This window comes from Alternaria alternata (assembly GCF_001642055.1).
Source record: "Alternaria alternata strain SRC1lrK2f unplaced genomic scaffold CC77scaffold_5, whole genome shotgun sequence".
NCBI lineage: Eukaryota > Fungi > Ascomycota > Dothideomycetes > Pleosporales > Pleosporaceae > Alternaria > Alternaria alternata.
This window is the reverse complement of record NW_017306194.1, coordinates 875,695-897,223: the sequence shown is the minus strand read 5'-3', so window position 1 is coordinate 897,223 and position 21,529 is coordinate 875,695. Positions and strand designations below refer to the sequence as shown.

General features: G+C 51.4%; 6 protein-coding genes across 6 annotated transcripts; 3 read left to right on the top strand and 3 right to left on the bottom strand.

Annotated features, from left to right (window-relative positions):
* Positions 1–72: 72 nt before the first annotated feature.
* On the bottom strand, positions 73–1,356 carry CC77DRAFT_1058998 (hypothetical protein; the record flags this gene model as incomplete). The annotated part of the gene is made up of 4 exons (XM_018528182.1): positions 73–529; positions 582–703; positions 756–1,127; positions 1,189–1,356. The coding sequence occupies 4 exons, from the start codon at positions 1,354–1,356 to the stop codon at positions 73–75; spliced, it is 1,119 nt and encodes a 372-aa protein (XP_018388703.1).
* Positions 1,357–3,118: 1,762 nt separating this feature from the next.
* Positions 3,119–5,412, top strand: CC77DRAFT_957974 (alcohol oxidase). Its single transcript, XM_018535541.1, has 5 exons — positions 3,119–3,202; positions 3,286–3,529; positions 3,585–3,945; positions 4,003–4,372; positions 4,446–5,412. Exons 2-5 carry the CDS (start codon positions 3,394–3,396, stop codon positions 5,403–5,405), a joined length of 1,827 nt encoding a protein of 608 aa, XP_018388702.1. The 5' UTR covers positions 3,119–3,202; positions 3,286–3,393; the 3' UTR covers positions 5,406–5,412.
* Positions 5,413–6,307: 895 nt separating this feature from the next.
* On the bottom strand, positions 6,308–14,322 carry CC77DRAFT_1086263 (hypothetical protein; the record flags this gene model as incomplete). Its single annotated transcript, XM_018529431.1, has 4 exons — positions 13,833–14,322; positions 12,698–13,541; positions 8,774–12,649; positions 6,308–8,686 (listed from the first exon to the last, which is right to left on the bottom strand). The coding sequence occupies exons 1-4, from the start codon at positions 13,910–13,912 to the stop codon at positions 6,308–6,310; spliced, it is 7,179 nt and encodes a 2,392-aa protein (XP_018388701.1). The 5' UTR covers positions 13,913–14,322.
* Positions 14,161–15,654, top strand: CC77DRAFT_1038806 (UreD-domain-containing protein). The gene has a single exon (XM_018527131.1). It carries the CDS (start codon positions 14,508–14,510, stop codon positions 15,525–15,527), a length of 1,020 nt encoding a protein of 339 aa, XP_018388700.1. The 5' UTR covers positions 14,161–14,507; the 3' UTR covers positions 15,528–15,654.
* Positions 15,655–15,798: 144 nt separating this feature from the next.
* CC77DRAFT_930109 (hypothetical protein) lies at positions 15,799–18,770 on the top strand (the record flags this gene model as incomplete). The annotated part of the gene is made up of 4 exons (XM_018534145.1): positions 15,799–16,105; positions 16,155–18,209; positions 18,269–18,465; positions 18,519–18,770. 4 exons carry the CDS (start codon positions 15,799–15,801, stop codon positions 18,768–18,770), a joined length of 2,811 nt encoding a protein of 936 aa, XP_018388699.1.
* Positions 18,771–18,966: 196 nt separating this feature from the next.
* CC77DRAFT_1018103 (hypothetical protein) lies at positions 18,967–20,216 on the bottom strand. Its single transcript, XM_018524551.1, has one exon. It carries the CDS (start codon positions 20,181–20,183, stop codon positions 19,149–19,151), a length of 1,035 nt encoding a protein of 344 aa, XP_018388698.1. The 5' UTR covers positions 20,184–20,216; the 3' UTR covers positions 18,967–19,148.
* Positions 20,217–21,529: the final 1,313 nt, after the last annotated feature.

Below are 21,529 nucleotides of genomic sequence, written 5' to 3'. Positions count from 1 at the left end.
AACAACATGAAAGACACGAAGAATAATAATAATAATAATCATCGGAGCGCAGGCATCAATGAACTGCCACAGCTAGCAATACGCGTTATACGCTCTGTCTGGCACCTGCACGCTATTCCTGTCGTCACTACGCACCTCATTCACAATCGTCTTCGTAATCTCACCCTTGCCAGGCTGCACAGAGTCATCCAATATGTACTTCTCGCTATCTCCGTCATCAATATCGTCCCGCTGGAATCGTGAGCGACCATTCTTTGGTCCACTGCCAATCGTAAACTGTTGGCTGGCGTTGTATAGCGGTATGTCGTTACCACTGGCTTGCGCCTTGGATCTGGTCACCATCGAAGAGAGAACATGTCGGAAGAATGCGTCGAACTGCTTTCGTAGTGGAGGCAAAGATGCGATAAGCACGCCGACTGAGAGCTCGGTTGCAGACCAGATGGAGAGGTAGGTACCGTCCCACATTGGATCCCGCGTCTTCATCAGGGCGGAAAGCTCAACGGTCTTTGCAATTGAACAGGCCGTTGCGCTATCGTTTGGGTCAATTGATATGAGTCAAGGTGTCGAAGAAAGATGCTTACGCTAATCCCAGTAAGAAGACGATGCGAAGACCCCACTGGGTACGCTTTGGTAGTTGGATACTTGATAGGTATATGATGGGTGCAACGACGTATATCACATCAGTGATACAGTTAGCAACTCCCTGGTTCCTTGTCAATGGGCCATATGCAATGCAATTCGCTTGGTGAACGAACCTGACTGTACGTGAGACCTGTTCCAAATTTCATGAAGCACTTTCCTTTCAAAGTCTTGTTCCAGTTCGCCTCAAATGGCGTGGTACAGAAGCATCCCATGAGAGGCAGTATCATGTTAAATGCAGTTACCATCAGAATCGAAGCCCATATCACCGTGAGGTATATGCGTGAGAACTTTAGTGACAGGAGGAGGGCACATATGGAATACTTCAACAACCCCACAGCGAGAATGTTCAATATTTGTCCAATCCAGAGAAAGTACATATACTTCAAAACATCGTAGGGTTTTTTGATACTGGGATCTGCCATATGACGGCCCTGACCATGGTAACAGGTTCGGTAACGAAGGCCCGTTGTCACGATGTTCAGCATCTATAGTCAAACTTGTTAGGAAGCCTTATCTTTTGTAAAAGAGCTGCTGCAGGTGACGAACCGTAGCGATTATGAGGAGATAATCGCATAGTACAAGCTTCCGCTTAGCCTTGATACCGTAGACAAGTCGCCATATAAACACTGCGGTACTTAATACGCACAAGATGGTGGTAGGAACAAGAATGTTAAGAGTTCGGTCTGGCCAGTCTTGTTGCTCAGCGAACGCCATGGCAAGTGTCGAGATATAGTAGATGAGATGCGAACGCGAAGGAAGAGAAGTGATGTCGGTCGTAGAATATGCGTCGAGAGGCACGCTTTATTCCAGCCTCTGATCCCAGACAAGTCATCCAGTGTCCCGAAAACCCGAAAGGTTCGCTAAACCGCTCATATACCATGGTAGTCGATCAAAGACCTCTTGGCAAATGCTCATGCGAGCATAGGGATTCGTTCCCATCAGTGGTAGGGTATCCTAGCGCTGGGCATACGGTTCACCCCAGACATTTTTGCGGTTTCCGGGTTTGCACCGAGATGCTGCAAGGGCTCTACTATTCATGTACTAGTGCGGCGTGGCAGCTCCCGTTCCACAGTTTACGTGATAGAACCAGGCTTAAGTTTATGATGATGGTGACAAGACCTCTTCACATTGTCGTCAGGATGCCTGTGTCGACCATCTAGAAGGTGAAGTGAGCAGCAACATACTCGAAGTCGCCTGTTTGGAAATGGCTTCAGGTCGTCCATCATGAGCCTGAATGCAAACTCTGTTACTCAACAGCCCACGAACATGGTGCCATAGTCGTAACATGTACTGGTTGGTCAATCTTCCCACAATCCTTCGAGGAGCAGGAGGCGGACACATGTGATAACCGCGCAGGCTGAAACTACCTAGGTATGCCGAGTATTTTCTACTTGTTCCCGACCAACGTTTGAAATTTTAGAAATCCAGCCTCAACCCTGTGAATGAATTAGTACGTACCTCTTTCTCCTGTAGCTTGATCCTAATGCTTGTAGTAGTATGCGGGAGCATGCTTCCGCTCCGCATTGACCTGCTTCAACCGTTTCCCCAACCAATGCTTGCTATTTGCTTCAACATCCAGACCCGCTGGAGGCTTCTACACGCTCCGTCGCCCTGCATCGCAAATTTCGCAAGCGGGGCTCGGATTGTCGGCTGGTTAGCCAGTTAAGCTCCCGCCGTCCCGTCCCATCCCGCGCTGATGCTGACACGAAAGTGGCTTCAAGATCTGCGTAGAGTAACCGGCTAAAGAAGTGTACTGATAGCTATTGAGAATTACCAAAAGACCGTTTGAGACGAGAACTACTGTGGGACCATTGGCAAAGAACAGAGTCGCAGAACCTGTGGTCTGCTACGGTGGGTCCTCGAGCTTAGCGACAGCAACGCCGCAATATAATCCTATGAACCACGCTGCAATCCTACAATCTTTCGTGCTCTGATACGACTCGATAGGCATTCAGAAGATGCCGAAAAACGTGAATAGTCATAGCCGATCGTACCAATGAAGCGTGTCGTGCGGAGATTTCCCCACGCCTCTCTCAGTTCAAGTAGTGCGATTGTCGCTCGAAAGCCGAGGTGTAGAGTGTGGATAGGGATAATCGTATGTATCAGATCTACCGAGCTAAGCTAAGATGGGATGATACCCATATATACCCCAGCGACTGCCGTCCTTGGCATTATGTGACATGAGGTCTCTTCAAGACGTAAAGAGTCTGCGAGGAGAAAACCCATGCTTCCAAACAGTTGGGAACGACAAGAGTACCGAAAGTTAGTAGCAATGGTTTCTCGTGTCATCCTCATATAGAGCGTATTCTGCAATTTCGAGAGATTGTTGATCATGCAGGGGGGTGGTGTAGTTAGAGAGGACTTTCTAGATCCGGCAGAGTGCCGAGCCGTCAGGCCAAGATCGCCTAATCTCGGAGCCATGCTATTTCCAACAATGTCCTGTCCCGAGCCATGCACTTGCAAGGAATTAATGTACCGCCGGGCTTTAGAACATGTGGGCCAGATTCTCAGCTTACCTGCCAAACGTGTCGGGCCTTTGCGACCGATGTTTGCCATACCGGTGCGTCTACTCATGTATACATACAACTCATGCACGCTCAAGTACCGAAGGAAGGCTAGGACGTAGTACTGATATTCACGAAGATGTTTAAGAGCGCATGAGATCCCTTCTTTCTCTACAGGTGCATCTCCCCTTGGTCTGAATCACTTGTTCACCCTGGTTGTGGTTTCGCTCAGAAGCCGTTCGTCGATATGTTTTCTCCCCGGAATTTAGCCATCGTTATTCTGGTGGGACTCTCAGTCGCCCAAGACACGTACGACTATGTTATTGTTGGGGGTGGAGTCACTGGCCTTGTTGTAGCCAATCGCCTGACCGAAGACAAGAAAAGTAGGCCAATGTAACCGATTCAGATGTGTACGAAGCTAACAGTATGGTCTCGCAGAATCTGTACTCGTCATCGAAGCCGGAAGAGCAGACGACAACCCAAATATTCGTATGCCTTATGGCGCCACGTATTCCCTCAACACCTCTCTTCTGTGGTCAGACTATGTATCACAGCCAGAACCATATCTTGGTAACAAGACATGGAACACTCGTGTCGCGCAAATCCTCGGCGGTGGTTCTTGTGTTAATGGGATGCTTTATGATCGCGGATCAGCGGCGGACTACAATGCTTGGGAGGCGTTGGGCAACAAGGGTTGGGGATGGGAAGGGATGTATCCATACTTCAAGAAGGGAACGGAATTCACCCCACCTCCCGCGGAAACAGTCGAACAAGTCGAAATTACTTGGGATCCCGAGGCGTAAGTCAGCAAAACACTTAGTAGATCTGAGCTACTTCTAACGTCAGTGACTTGTAGATACGGAAAGGGTCCATTGAAGCTTGGCATCACCGACACACAATACTCCGATATTGTTGACTACTTCGCAGCCTTCGAAGGCACTGGTGGCGCATATGCGGCTCGCGACGGTAACAATGGAGAGGCATACGGCACCTCATGGTACCCCAATACGATGAATCCCAAAACTGGTGAAAGATCGCACGCTCGTAACTCATACTACGACCCTGTGATGAGTCGTTCGAACCTGAAGGTCGTGCTACAGACGTTGGCAACTGAGCTCGTGTTTGACGGTGACAAGAAGCTCACAGCAAAGGGCGTGAAGGTCACTGACAAGACTACTGGCTCGTCGACAACTTACTATGCGAAGAAAGAGGTCATCTTGGCCGCTGTACGTTTATCCTGACATACTTGTCTCTTTTCCTTGCAGAGTGAACATATACTGACCTTGCTTCCACTTTTAGGGTGCTGTAAATACACCAAAACTTCTCCAGAACAGCGGTGTCGGACCAAGAGCTGTACTTGAAGCTGCTGGCATCTCTGTGAAGCTTGAGCACGACGGCGTAGGTGCGAACTTCCAGGATCATCCATACACTGGTGTTGGGTTCAACGTCTCCAACGTCAGCAGCCCGAACGCGATGTCTTTGACTACAGACCCAGCATACAACGCTTCTGCATGGGAGGAGTACCGTGTCAACAAGACGGGACCGCTGACTCAGGCCCGTGGCAACAGTCTAGCCATGATGCCACTTCCTGTAGTGGATCCTGAAAACTACCGCAGTATCGCAAACCGAATCCGTGGCCTCAAGAACGACGAGTATCTGCCATCGATCTACAAGAACAATGCGAAGCTGCTTAAGGGTGTCAAGGCACAGCGCAAAGTAATCACCGAGATTTTCGAGAACGAAAAGGCAGCTGTTGTGGAATACGGTATTCCGTCATCAGGTGGCTACGTTCTCGTCGGTTTGGAGAAGCCAGTTTCTCGTGGAACCATCATGATCAACCCTACCAACCCTCAAGGACCGCCAAGAATATTCTACAACGCGCTTAGTAACCCAGTTGACAAATCTGTGCTTGCTGCATGTGTCCGCTATCTCCGTAAGGTCTGGGCAGGCCCTGAGCTGGCAAAGTATACCCCGGTCGAGACGACGCCGGGAGCCCAGTACAAGACTGATGACGAGATCATCAACAAGTCCGTTGAGCTGGGAAGCGTTTGGCCAACTCTTTCACACCCATCTTGCAGCTGTGCGATGTTGCCTGAAGACATGGGTGGTTGCGTGTCTGAGAAGCTTCTCTTCTATGGCGTCAAAAAACTGTCTATTATCGATGCTTCCATCCTCCCTCTCATTCCTTCTCAGCACATCCAGGCAACTATGTATGCTGTTGGCGAGAAGGCAGCGGATATCATTAAGAAAAGAGGTTGATTTGACGGAGGTTTTGAGCATGCTGCTCATTCATGTTACACGTTCGTACCCTGAATTTGATCAGTTATACAGCAATAGCAAGGTCGCCTGATACGTGCCTCAGGTCGTCGTGATCTCTATCATCGCCACCGTGAGTAGAAGTGGTGTGTTCCAGTAATTTGTATTTCTAGACTTTAGGTCCAGCATGTGCATTGCAGAGCAGTATAGCAGGGTGTCTTGTGAGGTCCTTCCGTAGTCAATGTCGAAATGGTGGCACCAGGCATCATTATGTTTCATGCCATGGGCTTTTGGACCACCTGGTAGGTTTGGTAATAGGTATACGTTGATAAGAGAAGAGGATCATATACATGCTAAGAAGCTCATGTCTGTTGACGTGTTGGGTCAAGTCTGAACAGGAACGAACTTATCTGCGAAGCGTTTGATGGGCGAAAGAAGAAGACGAAGGAGAACAGCACTATATAGCATCGCATTGGCTCTTGTTCGGAATTCTCCCAAGTCCTGATGGTGTTTGGCTCTTCGATCATAGGCTCACATTTGCATGCGGATATGTACAATAACGTCCACAGCTACCCTCTATGTTAGTAACATATGCGATCCGCTGCTGAGTAGAAATGTCGCATATCCATCGAACGTATTGCGTGCACGTCATCACCTTGCACATTCAGACTACGCCTCTAAAAGACCCCCCATCGATAGCACCGCTTTACGCATTACTCGTACTTGTCTGACTATTGTACAGGATCTTTGGCATTGCAGCCTTTTCTCAGATCGTGGTATCATTCCACAATACGCGCCTCGCTATGCATGTAAAGAGACAAACTTTTGGGAAAACAAACAACCTCACCATTATTCGCCATACCGCACCGTGCGCATCACCCATCACGCGTGCGGTACGCACCTGCTCAATATATGTCATCGTCGATCTCGCCTTCGGCATCAATGTCCTCCTCGCCTTCAGCATCCACGTCCGCGTCCGCCATCTCCACGTTATCAATGGGCACACCCGTGGCCTCGGGGGTGTGAGATTTGCTTACTGTCGGGTCTGGAGTTGGTACTTGCTCGGTTTGTGGAGTCGCAGAGCCGGAAGGGGGTATGGTTTCTGACCAGTTCTCCTCTGCCTGAGATTGCTCAGAGTTGAGGGCTTGGTGTATGATCCTGTACTGTTGTTTCGGGTTCTTGAGAATCTCGCGACTCGTGCTCGTCTCCACGGCGCCAACCTCCGGATCATTCGCATCGCCTTCTTCCTCGACGGGGGCAGCGTCAGCGCCTGTTACCTTACGCGCTTGTAACGTTGAGTGCCTCAAGTTGTAATCGACGCGCCAACGCTGCTTCTCGTGGTTCTTCGCTTTACGCTTGACATGCTCGCCAAACCAGTCGTCTTCCGTATCACGCAGCTGGTCGCCGAATGCAGCCCAAAATCCGGGAAGGGTAATGTAACCGCCGCCAACCGTCTTGGTGACTACCTTGATGGACTCAAGCCAGTCTAAGACAAGCTGAATCTCAAACAGCTCGGTGGTATGCTCAGGACAATGGGAGTGAATATCGGTAACAGTCGCGCCAGCTAAGAAGATTAAGGGCTGTAGCACCAAGTTCAGAACCCGGTACCACCACGGCCATGTAACGGATTGGCCGTCAATACTGCTCCAAATGGGTAGCAGTGCGCCAGCATCGTGTTTGCCAGGAAGAGGCGGCTCAGGTAGAGCCCGCCAGATCGCAGGCTCATCCTGCATAGGCGAGAGCGGAGTGGACAACGGCTGCAGTGGGTTACCAAACTTGTAGTCTGCTGTCGGCACGACATGAATGTCCCAGAACAAACGGCTTCTGTCTATAGCTCGGTGGTTGTAGCCGCCTTCGCAAAAGCCCCAAACGGACAGCTTTGGGAGCGAGGCGTCGAATTCGTTGTTGACAGGCGGTAGCTGAGGAGCTAGCTTAACTGTCCCCTCGTTTACCATGGTCATGATTGCTGCAAAAGCGCCATCTTCTTCGCAGCGTGACATGTTGTAAAATCTCTGCCCTGGATCATCGTCTGCAAACGCAGCGTCCATCTTTTTCTTGATCTTGACGGCGTTCATGAAGTCGTCGAGCTGGAACAAACGTGTGTACTTCTTCGCCAAGGCTTGCGTGAAATTATAGTTGCGGCCGGGTAGGAGGCGCTTGAGCTTGCGCATCCTGAGATGCTGCTTGTCCACGAGATCACCCACAACATTGACCAATACAGTCTCACCAATGTCTTTAAACTTCTCGTGTGCCAGGTTCGCATCATAAAGCGCCTGCGGTGTAGCTGTGTTCGCACGAATCCATGATCGTGCCTTGAGAAGCTTATCGTCAGGTGACCAGATCGCCTCACGCGATCGATGGAGTGGAGCAGTAAAGGATTGTTGTAGCTGAAGCATTGTCCTCGTTCGATCTGCTGTCGCAGCTTTGTACCATAGCACACGATCTAATATCTCGTATTTTGACTCATCAACAGTGAACTGTTGCAGTGCTTGCCTCAAGACGGGGAGAGGAAGATCTGGGTAGGCACACTTTCGCATGGCCCATCGTACCAGACCCGTCCAATCGTGCGTCTCAGGATTCTCAATAGCTGCGACTTTGCCAGTTTCGTAAGCTTCAAGATAAAGCGACTGGAAGGTAGTGGTAAGCTCAAAAACCTGCTCAGACATGTGCTTCTGCATCCAGTCCCAAAGCTTCTTGGTCTTCGCCAAATCGAAGAATCTGTTACTGTCGTATATCCTCTTGAAAAGTCTCCAGTCAATCTGCCCGTCCTCTCCGGATAGAGAAGAAACAACGATGAAAGTATAGAAGAGCTTTTTGAAATCATCCAACGAGTCCGTAGCCTGAGCATACTGCCGTTCCTTCTTGAACCTGTTGATGCGTATCCTCTTCCGCTCGCTCCATGACCGAGGTGATTTTTCAGGTCTAGGTACACGCTGCGGGGGCTGGTATATTGGATCGTTTGGATCACCAGTTAGACCAGTGAGGCGTTCCAATAAGGTTGGAGGAGGACCCGGCTTGCCTCGTTGCCGTCCATGGAAGTTTCTCATCCTTCGCTTCTTCGTGTTGGAATGTACAGCGTTGTCGCTGCCCTCAGACTCGTCGTCTATCTCCGAAGCAGATCGTGCATCATCATCCATACCAGGGTGATAGGTAGATTCCACATCTTGCGTTGTTGTAGATGTTGCTGGGGTGGTACGGGTTCTCTTCCTGGATGACTGGTCGCGCGGAGCTATGATCCGTACTCGCTTCTTGCCCTTCTCTACGGCAGCAGATTCGTCCGCAGACTTCCCATCAGAGGCCAGGGGACCAGAGTTTTCAACATTGGCAGAATCAGGCTCCGCAGCAGTCACATTGTTGGAAGATTCTTCGACGATGGACTGAGTTACATCCAGCGGGATCTGTTCATCTACAGCGTTGCTTTGCGCCTGTTGCGCGACCCAGTCAGTTACTTCTTCATCGCTCTCATCGTCTTCAGGCGGCTCATCATCGGAAAGTTGCTCGCGTTCCGGAACAGGCGCGACGATGGGTCGAGTCCAGATGAGCGAGATCTGTCCAGATTTGGCGGCAGGTTCATCATCTGCCACGTCGTCGGAGTCTTCGTCAAAAGCTCCCATGCTGGCAGCATACAGAGGAGCACGACGTAGCTTCTTGCTCTTATCATTTAAACTAGCAAGTCGCGCCCGCTTTGTATGCGGCCCACCGCTACTGTCTCGAATCTGCTTAGAAGATACTTGTTCGACCTGAGCGTTCTGGGCCTTGCGAGCCTTGGCCTCCAGCCTTTTCTGTTTCTGCCATATGCTGCGCTTTCGAAGCTTGGCTTCAGTGATTTGCTTTTCTAGCTCAGGATTTAGCTGATTGAGAATGATGCTCTCATCCTTGGGAGCAGCTTGGATTGGTTGGTATGATACAACCTCGCCGATCAGATCGCGGATCTCCTCTGGGTAATACAAGAGTGACTTCTCTGACACACGGTGAACGTTTTCTTTTTGCTGGGAGTATTGCGCCATGTTGTGCGCCAACTTGAGGACCTCAGGACTTCTCTCGTTCAGATGTGCCCGTGTGTACATCCTTCTGGTCGCAGTACCTGGCATGTTCTTGTGCTGCGAAGCAAAAGTCCAATGCTTCAGCCTGAATCGCGGGTCTGCAGACATATTCCTCAGTGTCTCGGTAATGGTGCTAATTGAAGGCTCTGCGATATTTGGGTACGTTTTTTTCCAAAGCGTAAGAAATGGTCTTGACATCTCACCACCACCAGGGAAAACACCATGGCATGTGTCGATGATCTTCTCGATAAGCTTTTGCCTCAGCGCGCGCTGAGTGCCTGTTATACCACCGGTTTGAGCTTTCCTGGGCTTGGTGCCTGGAACACTAGGTGCTGGAGTCTCTACAATGAAGCTATGAATGGCATCGGGAGGGGAAGTGCCGGTTTCGGTCCCAGGAGTAGGAAGTGGCGGTTCGGCGATGCTGAGGGTGGGTTCTTCACCAATCTGGGTACTAGTCGGAGTATCTGGTGATGGACGAGCTTCTGAGCCTACAATGGCAGCATAAGGGCTCTGATAAGGTGTCGTGCGGGAGCGCTCAGTCGCATTGATGGGAGCCCAGCCGCCTACTATGCGTGGTGTTGGTGAGACTTTCGGTGGTGACCGCCTCGGTGCAACTTCAGAAACAGCGTTGACCTGCTCTTCAACGATCGTGTCGGTTGCAGTTGTTGCCGGCTTGGCGTCCCTGTCTTCAGCAATAGTGGATTCGGGTACGGACGATAATGCTTCTGCCCTGCTAACCTCGTTGCCGACTTGCGATGCTCCACATTCCGACAAAGTTGAGCTTTTGGTAGGGAGAGATGACACTTTGTGATCCACAACAATCTCCTGTGACTCTATGACACTCGGTGACTGGGGTTGCACTGAGGATCGTGACCTTCTTTCAGCGAAAGGCGTTTGTCGTGAACCAGAAACCTCCGAGTTGACCAGTGAATGCACCTGCGTGTGTGCCTCGGGTGATATCCCGACTGGAGGTTCTCGATGCGGTTCGACCACGTTATCATTCTGCTGATCAATGACGATGCACCCAGCTTCAGGAGTAGCAGTAGGGTCAATTCGGTCTACGGCCTGCTCCTGAACCGACTCCAATGTAAACCATTCAAAGTCTGCTAGACGCGGTAGCTTGAAGGTGGCCATTAGAGCCTTGCGTGGTCGGCCTCGAGCAACCTTCTGCTTCATATAAGGATTGAGAAAGAGACCTGGGCCGCGTCGTTTCTCGTACTGGTCGAAGGCTATTCGAGCATGGGCATCCAATTTCGAGGTATCGGGTTGAACATATATCCTCGTCGTTACATGTTTTGGAGACTGTTTGGCTTCTACGCTTGGGAAGATAAAATCTCTTACTGGCGAAGGTGTTGCCAGGACAGGTTGAATGGCTTGCGCCGAAGTCGATTGGCTTGTATCATCGGTACGGCTTTCATCTGGACAGGCCACTGAAGTACCGTCTTCCAGTGGACTTGTTGCATCAGTGGGCGAGGGAGACATTGATGTCATAGATCTTGAGGTTGACCTGTATGGTACAGTGTCTCTGTTACGTCGCCTCTTTGACGTCTTTGGAGTGATGACAGAGTCTTCCGCCCTTCGCTTCCCTGTGATGATATTGGACGACAGAATCTCAGCCTCGGGTTCCACAGCGGCAGGATTAGGCGTATATTCGGCGTCCGGATTCTCCATAGACACATCGTGATCCTCTGTTAGGGTGGTCTGCTTCGGGATGGGTTTAGCGCCCTTTTTCTTGTCACTTTCCTCTTTCCTGCGCTTCATTTCTGTGTCCCAGCTCGCAATGACTTTTGAATCTTTCACGGAGATACCATCTTCGCGCTCTTGGCGTAAGCCTTCTATGATCGCTTGCGGTAACCGACCATGATCTGTCCAGCCCAGAGCTATCCTCTGCGACTTGCTGAGGACAGTAGGTTCGCTCGTGGCTTTTGTCACTTGCTTCTTCTCCTTTTTCACCAGCTGGGGTAGTCCACGTTTTGCCCGAATTTCGTTCTCTGTCGCGATACCCAAGCGCCCTTTGGCTGCCAATCCTAGTGCCAACCGCTCCTCTGTTGTCAGCAGTGGCTGAGGTAGTTGACGCTTTGCTCGATTATCCACAATCGCATCAGGCAGAGAAAACGGGTCACCTGTTTTCTGACGATGGGCGAGGATTTGGGCCTGGACGCTTTTGCTCAACCGGGCATCACCATCAAGCCCTAGCGATGTCTTCTCCTCAGGTGTTAGCATGATAGTCGGGCGTTTCCTAGAAGCTTTGGGGGCTTTCGACGTCCGAACGGGCTTCTCTTTGGTGACTTTCTGTTTCTTGATTCGACCTGGTGTTTTGACTTTCAGAACGGACGTTGCAAGTTTCTTGTAGCCGGCCTCCTCCGCCACTGCGTTATCCCATCGTGGACCATTCTTCCGCGGTTTCACGATGGCTGAACCCGCCTCAGATAGTGTTGCCGAACCGGTCTCCCGAACCAAATCTTCCGCACTGACAGTTGGAAACCCCCACGCATCCAGGACAAGCTCGTTATCCGAACTCTGACCAGGTTCTTGAGGCACCATAACACCCTCCCAGACAGCTATCTTCGCCTCGACAGCTTTTTGAAAATTTTCGTATGTGCGGTAGAGGTAATGAATATACTTTTTGGGCTTGGTAGTACCCGCATCTCGAATAACTGCTAGGTGTCGTAGATGAATAGGTTGTGTCTTCTCCCAGTCGCATGTCACACGAACTAAATATGACTCGATCGGGCGCCTCCAGAAAGGGCCAACGATCCGATTGCGCAGAGCCTCAGCGTCCCAACCCTGAGCACCGCCCAGAGCCGTGGCATTGAAGATGATGTTAGGAAGAAAGCGGTCGGGTATCCACTGAGGAGGAACGCTATCAGCATTATTGGCAACCGGCTTAGCATTGACATGGTTGTCCACATTGGCGTCTGCGTCGTCTGGCATATCTGCATCGAGATCCTTCAACAGCGACTCGCCATTAATATCTTCATCTGGAAGCTCGTCGACCGAGTCATTCGGAAGGTCAGCTACGCGTCGAAAACCAAGGTTCTTGAGGTCCTCCTCCTGGGGTTCGCGCAGCACCTGAATGCAAGTAATCCACTTGTCGGAAGATGCCTTCTTGAGAACTCTACGTCGCTTAATCATTCCGCTTTGATCGAGTCGGATGAGTGCGCCCTGCGTAGCTCGTTTGTTCCATCGAGACATGGGTACCTCCTACTCAATGTTAGAAGCTACACCATTGCATAAGGGCAACAGACTTACGAGCTTTTCCCTGATTGACCGCGTGGGTACAATACCACCTTGACCAACAACGTTATACAACAGTTGAGCGAAGTTCCTAACCACAAATGTACCGTCCTCTTGATACACGTCTTCCATGGCACTAGACTTGATAAAGGTGTTCTGAGAAACAAACTTGGCATGGATGCAGAGACTAGTGCGCATCTTGTTTGACTGAACGGAAATCTTGGCGATGTAGTTCTTGCGAGCCAACTCGTCTGTTCGTTTAGGGACAGACCTCTTGTCTTGCCCGCTGATGTTGATCAATTCAGGTTGTGTGATACCAGCCGCTCCACGAGCAGCAATGAGAGAAAGCAATACGAATTCCATGCTGGGAACCTTCTTCAAATCAATACCGTGGCCTGTAAGCGCCTGCCAAACTCTGCTTTGGCTGGCATACAAGCGAGGGGCAGTGATACTAGAGTCGGGTTCATCGAAGGCTTCCGTGGTGCGAGACGCTTCGCTTGGTAGGTTGCGAATTGGTCTTGATATGGGCATGTGAGCTAGAGTATCAGACGGCAGAGTCACAAGTTCTTTCTGGTCGTATCCGTCTTCGAGGATGCGTTGGCGTAGAGAGTCTTTTAGACCACATAGCGCTTTAGAAGGCCGCACTATCCCCTTGATTGTATTGGTGGGCGACTGGTTCAGGTTTGTTGAATGCGTCTCTCCGATCGTACCGGTCTCATGTAGCTCAGCCGCTTCGAATTCGGAAAGAGTGAACTGACGAACCTCCTGCTGGTAGACTATGCGAATATCGGAATGATTAGTGAGCCATTGCCATAGGCGCTCATAGAACGCGCGGCCAAGCCCGGTTGATGGAGCATCCCTTTGGCCATTCCTGCTGGTTGCAGGCTCATCATTGTCGACGGCCTGTTTGTAGAAGACATCAATAAAGTGACGAAAGTCTGCGCTGCTAGCACCTGAAGACGCGTTAGTACCCAAGAAGTGGTAGATTGATTTCGAAAAAGCGACGCTATGAGCAGCGCAACGGCCAAGATGACGGGAGCGCAACAATCTCACTTCCCAGCCAAATTACGTTGTAGCTCATGGAAATTGACAATGTCGAGTAGCTCGAAAGGGCCAGTGCGCGGATGGAAGCAACAACTACACGTGCAACGAGTCATGCATACCTTGTACGCCTCGGAGTGCAATTTCTGACAGCAGAAATTCCAGCAGCTTGTCGTAGCCCGTCGCCATGGTGCTCTCACCCGTCCCCTTTCAACTCGGGCAGCGTGATGCGAATACAAGGAAACGCGCTTAAGGCATGTCAAAAAGTGGCGAGGCGGCGATTCGAACGCGCACTGTGGAAGATGCTAGGGTGAGATCGAGATGTGAGTGGCTGCAGCTGGTACTGGGAATGCCTTGGATCGCGAAAGTTGGTATCGAATGTAGCAAAAATTCTAACGCGCTCTTGCGGTAGATGATGCAAGCTGTTGATGGCGGGTTTCGAACGCGTGCAAAAAAAGATTGCTGTCGAATCGGTCGATACTCTGGCTGCTTAGCGGGGTTGGGAGCTGCAAAAAGGCGCCTAAGAGAGAAAGAATCTTGCCCCGCGTCGGGTCTTGGCAACGCGGCCCGCGCTCACGCTAATTGATATGGTAAGTGCACTTATCTGATAGCTGTCGTCCACGTCTTCAACGAAGAGAACTGCTGTTCAGTGAAGCGCATCTATGTCCGCGCTACCTATGGCTCCGCCGCATTCATAACATCGCTGTCTTGGTAGACCACTGTATATGTTCAGAGCCAGAAATTGTAGAAGATGAACATTTTCAAGCTCCGATAACACTCCGTCATGTCCTTCGTCTCTCCCTTCGGCACATCAACATCGAAACCCGGCCATGGATCCATCGTCCTCGAGATACTTCCTCCGGATAAACCTGTCCTTCGAACTGTATCCTACCAGTATCCCCTTAAGCTAGTTGCGCCAGATCCGTTAGCACCACCCAACTATGACAGAGAAGTGGACCGCAATACAACAACAGGAGTACCTTGCCTCATTCACACAGTCTTCCTGTTGACTTATGGTGGAGGAATTGTTGCTGGAGATAGCATAGATTTGGACGTCAAACTAGACAGTAGTACACGGCTGATACTGTTGACCCAAGGTTCGACTAAGATCTTCAAAACCCCAAGTCCAGACCTAGTCTCCCGACAGCATATGAACACATACCTCAAGCAGGATTCTGCGTTGGTCTATCTCCCGGATCCTGTGCAACCTTTTGCACACACAGCGTTCTCCCAGTCTCAAGTCTATCACTTGGAGAAAGAGCAGGGTAACTTGTGCGTTTGCGATTGGGTGACGAGTGGCCGTTCAGCACGAGGAGAAAATTGGGATATATATGAATATAAGAGTCGGAACGAGGTGTGGACTGTAGGTGATGCAGGGAAGAAAAGACTACTTCTACGAGACAATCTCATTCTGAACAAGCATGGCAAGACCGGAATGCCACTCGCCTCTCGTATGGATAACTACTCCGTTTTTGGGACTTTGATCATTCGCGGTCCAATCTTCTCGTCAGTAGCCAAATTCTTTCTGGACGAGTTCGAGGCACTACCGCGTATTGGAGGAAGAAACTGGGGCGACGTCGTGCAGCCTGAGCTTCAAGCACACGAGCAGAGGCGATACGAGAGGCAACAGCGAGAGGGGAGTGATGGCCTGGTATGGAGTGCTGCAAACGTGAGGGGTTTTGTTCTGGTCAAGTTCGCAAGCAGGGAAGTGGAAGGATCACGGAACTGGTTAAGGGATATGATCAAGGAAGAAGGATCCCTGCTAGATGCATTTGGGGAAAGGGCGATTCTGTGTCTAAAGTGAGGCTATGGAGCATTGATACCCGGGTCCAGGTAGATCTGTCGACGAGAAAATTTGTCACATGTCGTGTCTCGATGCTGTCGTGTTGCATGTGTTGTCCATGTACTTGCAGCCCCACGCCGAGGTGCTTGGGCCATGGCCGCCAACCGCGTACCAAAAGTCGATGTGTGACGTGCATAGCCGCACCTCGAACGCTCGTATAACCTTCGCAACCACCTAGCCTGTCTGATCCTATGCTATACCAAAGACCTCACGTGGTCTTTTTGTCGTCAATATGAGCGGCAGGCTCGTCGCGGGCCGCCTTTCCACCATCGCACGCCGTTCACCGCTGCTCACTCCACGCTTCTACACGACGCATTCCCTCCCCGCCGGTGGACTCCTCCGCAATGAAGCCGGCCTGCGGCTGGTGAAGCGACGACCATGGCCGCTCGGTAGCTACGCGCTGCACAACATCCCCGCCACACGGTCCATCTCTTTTGCCAGGGTGATACCAAAGCTGGTGGGCAAGTTCGCGACCGTGGGTGCGGCTGCTGGAGGGGCTGTCGTCGCAGGGGTTTCCTACATCCAGTACCAAGCCGGCCGTACGTATACAGGAAGAACCATCTGCATCGGAAAGCTGACATCAAACAGAGGCGGGAACATTCGCACTCGATCTCTTCCACCGAACCAAAGACGGCGCGACCGAATTTGCTGGCGGCGCCCTCAGCACGGCAAACGGCTTCTTCGACCAGCTAGAAAAGGGCTTCAAGTCGACCAAGGATGAATTTGAGGGCGTAAAGGCACCAGAATGGCTACAGCGATTGCTTGCCAAGGACGAATCTGGTGGTGCAGGAGGCGACAACGGTAACGGCGGTGGCAGAGGCCCAGAGAACCCCAAGCAAGGTGGTGCTGGGACTGCTGCTGCCGGTACGTCAACAGCAGCAGCGTTTGGCTATTCTCAGGAAGACGACGAGGACAGGCCGCAGGCGGAGAAGATCGCAAGAGACGACCAGATGATGATGCTCACTAAGAAGATGATCGAGATCCGCGGGCTTCTACAGACGGTAGGACAGTCCGACTCCCTCACACTGCCGTCTATCGTCGTTATCGGATCACAGTCGTCTGGAAAGAGTTCGGTCTTGGAAGCCATCGTCGGCCACGAGTTTTTGCCAAAGGGACACAACATGGTCACACGACGACCTATCGAGCTCACACTTGTCAATACGCCAGAGGCGCACGCTGAGTACTGCGAATTCCCTGCCCTCGGTCTTGGAAAGGTCACAGACTTCAGTCAGGTACAGAAGACACTGACAGACCTGAACCTGGCTGTGCCGGCGAGCGACTGTGTGTCTGACGACCCTATCCAATTACGAGTCTACTCTCCCAACGTTCCTGATCTCTCCCTGATCGATCTGCCCGGCTACATCCAAGTCGTTGGTCGAGACCAGCCCCCACAGCTGAAGGAGAAGATCTCGCAGCTGTGCGAGAAATACATCAAGGCACCCAACGTCATTCTCGCCATCTCGGCAGCTGACGTGGATTTGGCCAACAGCACCGCACTGCGAGCGTCTCGCAGGATGGACCCCCGGGGCGAGAGGACCATTGGTGTCATTACAAAGATGGACCTTGTAGATGCTGAACGTGGTGCCAGTCTGCTCAGCGATCAAAAGTATGCTTTGCGTTTAGGATACGTCGGTGTTGTTTGCCGAGTGCCAGCCGGCGCTGGTGGTTCCAAGCTCTTCAGTCGCGGCAACGGCAACATTACGAACGCGATTACGAAGAACGAAAAGGCATACTTCGGCTCGCATCCCGAGTTCTCGGAAGGATCAGAGCTCGCCGTTGGCACTCAGAACCTTAAGAAGAAGCTCATGCACGTGCTCGAGCAGACAATGGCTGGCAGCCTCAAGACAACAAGCGAGGCTATCCAGAGGGAGCTCGAAGATGCACGTTACGAGTTCAAGGTTCAGTACAACGAGCGACCTATCAGCGCAGAGTCATACCTGGCAGAATCATTAGATGCTTTCAAGCACTCTTTCCGTGGTTTTACTGAGCAGTTCGGTCGCCAGCAAGTCCGCGATCTGCTGAAGCATGAGCTTGACCAGCAAGTGCTTAATTTGCTTGCACAACGCTACTGGAACAGGCCTTTCGATGATCTCAGCGTTCCCTTCCCCGAGACTGATCCTCTTACAAATTTGGCCAAAGCCGATATTGATGGGGAAGACCAAATTTGGCAAATCAAGCTCGATAGCTCGAGCGCTGCGCTCACCAAGGCCGGTGTTGGACGCCTGGCAACGAACGTTGTCGCAAGCGCACTCCAGGCACACATCGATCGCCTCATCACGAACTCTCGCTTCGCAGCTCATCCATTCGCCCGACAAGCCATCACTGATGCTTCAACCTCCATCCTTAAAGATCTTTCCTACGACATCTCTGATGAGTTGGAAATCTGCATCAAGCCCTACAAATATCGCATTGAAGTTGAGGACAATGAGTGGGCAAAGGGCCGGGAGAACGTCACTGCCGTGCTCAAGGATGAACTAAAGACTGTTGAAGCCGCCGTTAAGCAGCTCGAAGAACAGGTCGGTGGCCGCAAGAGGGTCCGGGACGTAATGTCATTTATCGATCGCGTACGCAGCGGACAAGTTGTCCTGGAAGGCGACGGAGTCGGTGGTGCTGGTGGCTTCAGCTCCGCACTTCTTGCCAAGGGTATGTCTATTTTATCTGTAGCAATAGCTTGTTTGTATTCGAAACTGACAAAATCACAGGTCGAGAAGCAGTCTTCCTCCGCGATCGTATCGACGTGCTCAAACTGCGCCTCATGGCTATCAAGAGCAAGCAATGCGCCACCAAGAAGAACAAATACCACTGCCCAGAAGTCTTCCTCGATGCTGTCGCTGATAAGCTCACGACGACTGCTGACCTTTTCCTCGACGCTGAGCTCTTAAGCAAGTTCTACTACATTGTAAGCAATAGCCTTAGTCCTTGCTCACACAACCATTATTGACGATATTATAGTTCCCACGTGAGCTCGATGCCCGTCTAGGTCGCGGCCTCTCCCAAGAAGAAATCGACCGTTTCGCCAAGGAAGACCCCAAGATCAAGCGTCACCTTGACGTGGTGCGTCGCAAGGATCTCCTCGAACATGTGCTCAAGGAGATGGAGGGTCTGCGTCAACTAGAACAAAGAGAGAAGCGCATGATGGGACGCGGCCGAGATGACAGATATGAGAGGGATGAGCGAAGGAAGAAGGGCTGGAGTATGTTTTAGATGCCAGAAATGACGGAGTGGCGAGACTTCTTGCTGGGTATAGACTGTATGGCGCTATTGGCGTTGCTGTGAAGCGAAAAAAGCAGCTTCCTTGTTGATGTTGACGACTTCGCTACTCTGTTGGTTTTTGTTGGATACGTATATATGACTCCTTGATTACGCTCTCATCATTCGGTCAAATAAACACACACGTATGATTATCCGATGTATAAGAAAGATGGTATTGTTGTCTCATCTATCGGGTATCTTCAGCATATTCCATCAAGAGCTACGATGTTGCAAACATAAAAAGGATTCCCTTGTAACGCCGTACATGCCACATAAATCATGTCATCATCTCCACTCTCGTCCCATCTTCTTCTTTCACGACACTGTCAATCAAACAATCAAGCCCCAGTGTCGCTTGACACCCCAATCTAACCTTGTCATACCCTGCAGGTCATCTCCATTCAGATATCCGACACCCTCTTCAACAAGCAGCTTCCATACTCTGTTCCGAAGTCCAATCGGAAACTTGGGCGCGCTCCAGTACCTCGCCTGTAAGCCCCTCTCTTTTGCACTCTTGATTTGCGCTCGGATTTTGAGGACCTGGGCCTCCGTGATGCGACCGAACCACAACGTACCGATCGATTTACCAAAGTTGACAGAGGCGTAGTAGGAGTTCGTGCTGTCGAAGTGCGAGCTAGGGGTTGTGCCGACCGTACCTTGACCGCCGCGCTGGCCAACGGAAGTGCCTTCCTCGAGCTTGTCTAGAGGGGCGTCGAAGAAAATGTCGCGGTAGGTAGAGTTCGCAGTGATGAGATCAAAAGGCGCATTACCAGTTGCAACGACGGTGATGGCGCCCTCGATGGTGGTGTTTCCATCGAAGTAGGTCAGGTAGCCCTTCTCACGTAGCGCGGTGAGCTGCTGCGACACTACAGGGAAGATGTCATGGCCGTTGTTCTTAAAATCCACGAGCAGGACTAAGGTCTGTGCGGGCTCAGTGATGAACACGCCATTTTTGACGCTAGACGTGGTCGCAAAGTCTCCGAACTCGTTTCTGTGGTCCAGCATCTTTACCAGAGGATCGACATACATCGACGTGAAGGTGCCATCACGCGTCAAGGCGTTAGTGTTGTGACCGACGTACAGCTCCTCGTCGAATAGCCAGACATCGGCTTCTACGCCTGTGCAACCCCAACGTAGGGCGTCGTATAGCGGAACTCTGCGCCAGTAGTCATTATGCGAGTGGCATTGGACCGGAGTAACGTCGCGCGTGACGTCCAACAGATCCGACTTGTCGTGTTGGCTCCAGTCAAACGTAGAGACTATCTGATCATCCAAGAAGGTAGGCACATAGCCCAGGAACACATTAACAATGTGTAGGACACCACTAAGATAGTCAGCATACCGATGCTTCTTCCTGGAGAACATGACAGGATGACAGCTGCACAAATGCCGAGTGGCTGTCGAATGAGAGGCTGACAGGATATCTCGCACCGGAACCGGCGGAAGCTAATGTCTGACAGGCACTTACAAGAAGATGAGCACCAGCAGTGGTATTATAACACAGGCTCTAGCGGCATGTTTCTTCTTCAATCGATATTTCTTCGATTGCGTCTTTTCATCCGGTAGCCTCACACGCCCGAAATCCTCGTCAATCCCCGACTTCCCATTTCGCCTTCGAATGCTCATTTTTAGCCGTCGCCAGAACCCGGGCCGCGCACCTAACTCCTCATCATCAGAACCGAAGATCGAGATGTCACCATCTTCTAGCTGGCGCAAGGAGACATGTGATGATTTTGGATCGAAGGAAGCCTCCAAGTCGAGAGAGATACGTAGGAGAGGTTGAATGGTGGGGGAGATGGGTGTTTCGGCGGCCATTCTCAGGCACGAGCCAATTGCAGGCGGAGATTTGGCACGGCCGCGATCCTAGATCCTAAGAGGTGGGGCAAGTGCAAGCGATATCGATATGTGCGGTGCACTTGTTGTCAGAGGTTGCGACGGAAGGTTAAGACGTTCAAAGGTCTTCGCTGGAGTTTGCACCTCGAAACCAAGGCGCACGCTGCCTTAAGACACCTTCCTCTTCGACTGTCGCTCCCAGACGCCACGAGTTGTTGACTGGCGATCCAGACTGCCCAAGTGGCTATTGTCCCGTCCTCGAGTTCGGGGGAGGCTAGACTGGCGCGATGCACCTCCGCGGTTCAGTGCACAAAGTCGCGCAAACGCAGGGTCCAGTTTCTTGGGTGAACGTCTGCAAGTTCCAGATAATGCTTGGTAGAGGGAGTGAGACTTTGGAGCAGTCAAGATCAATTGGGATCCGACGCTATTTATTGCGAGACGAAGTGTGGCCGGCCAGTCCACCTGCGAAACGAGCTGCAAACCGCGAAGATAGAGTGCGGGCTATCGACATGCAAGCCTTTGAGACAGTCCCAGCGCCCAGCTGCGTTCGAGAACTGGTGCACGGCCTGGTGAGCGAGTTCGGGCACGCAACACAACCTGCGGCGATGATTGGCTGCAGGAGGAGGAGAGGCTAGCAAAGTAGCAGGTGAAGGTGGTAGCGGGTGATCAAAAAGGGCGATGATTCCAAAGAGCACGTTGTCGAACTTGCGCACTGAGTGGTGTATTTGAGTGAGTGACGGTGGACTGGTATCGATAGAGCCTTCCCACGTTGCACCTCCCTGGACGTGCGGTTGTCATGATATCGGTCCGAAGCAGTCTCAATGGGGCCCAAATATTGCCATTGTTGCGAAACACTGCGTCTGGTTTTCATAGCGTCG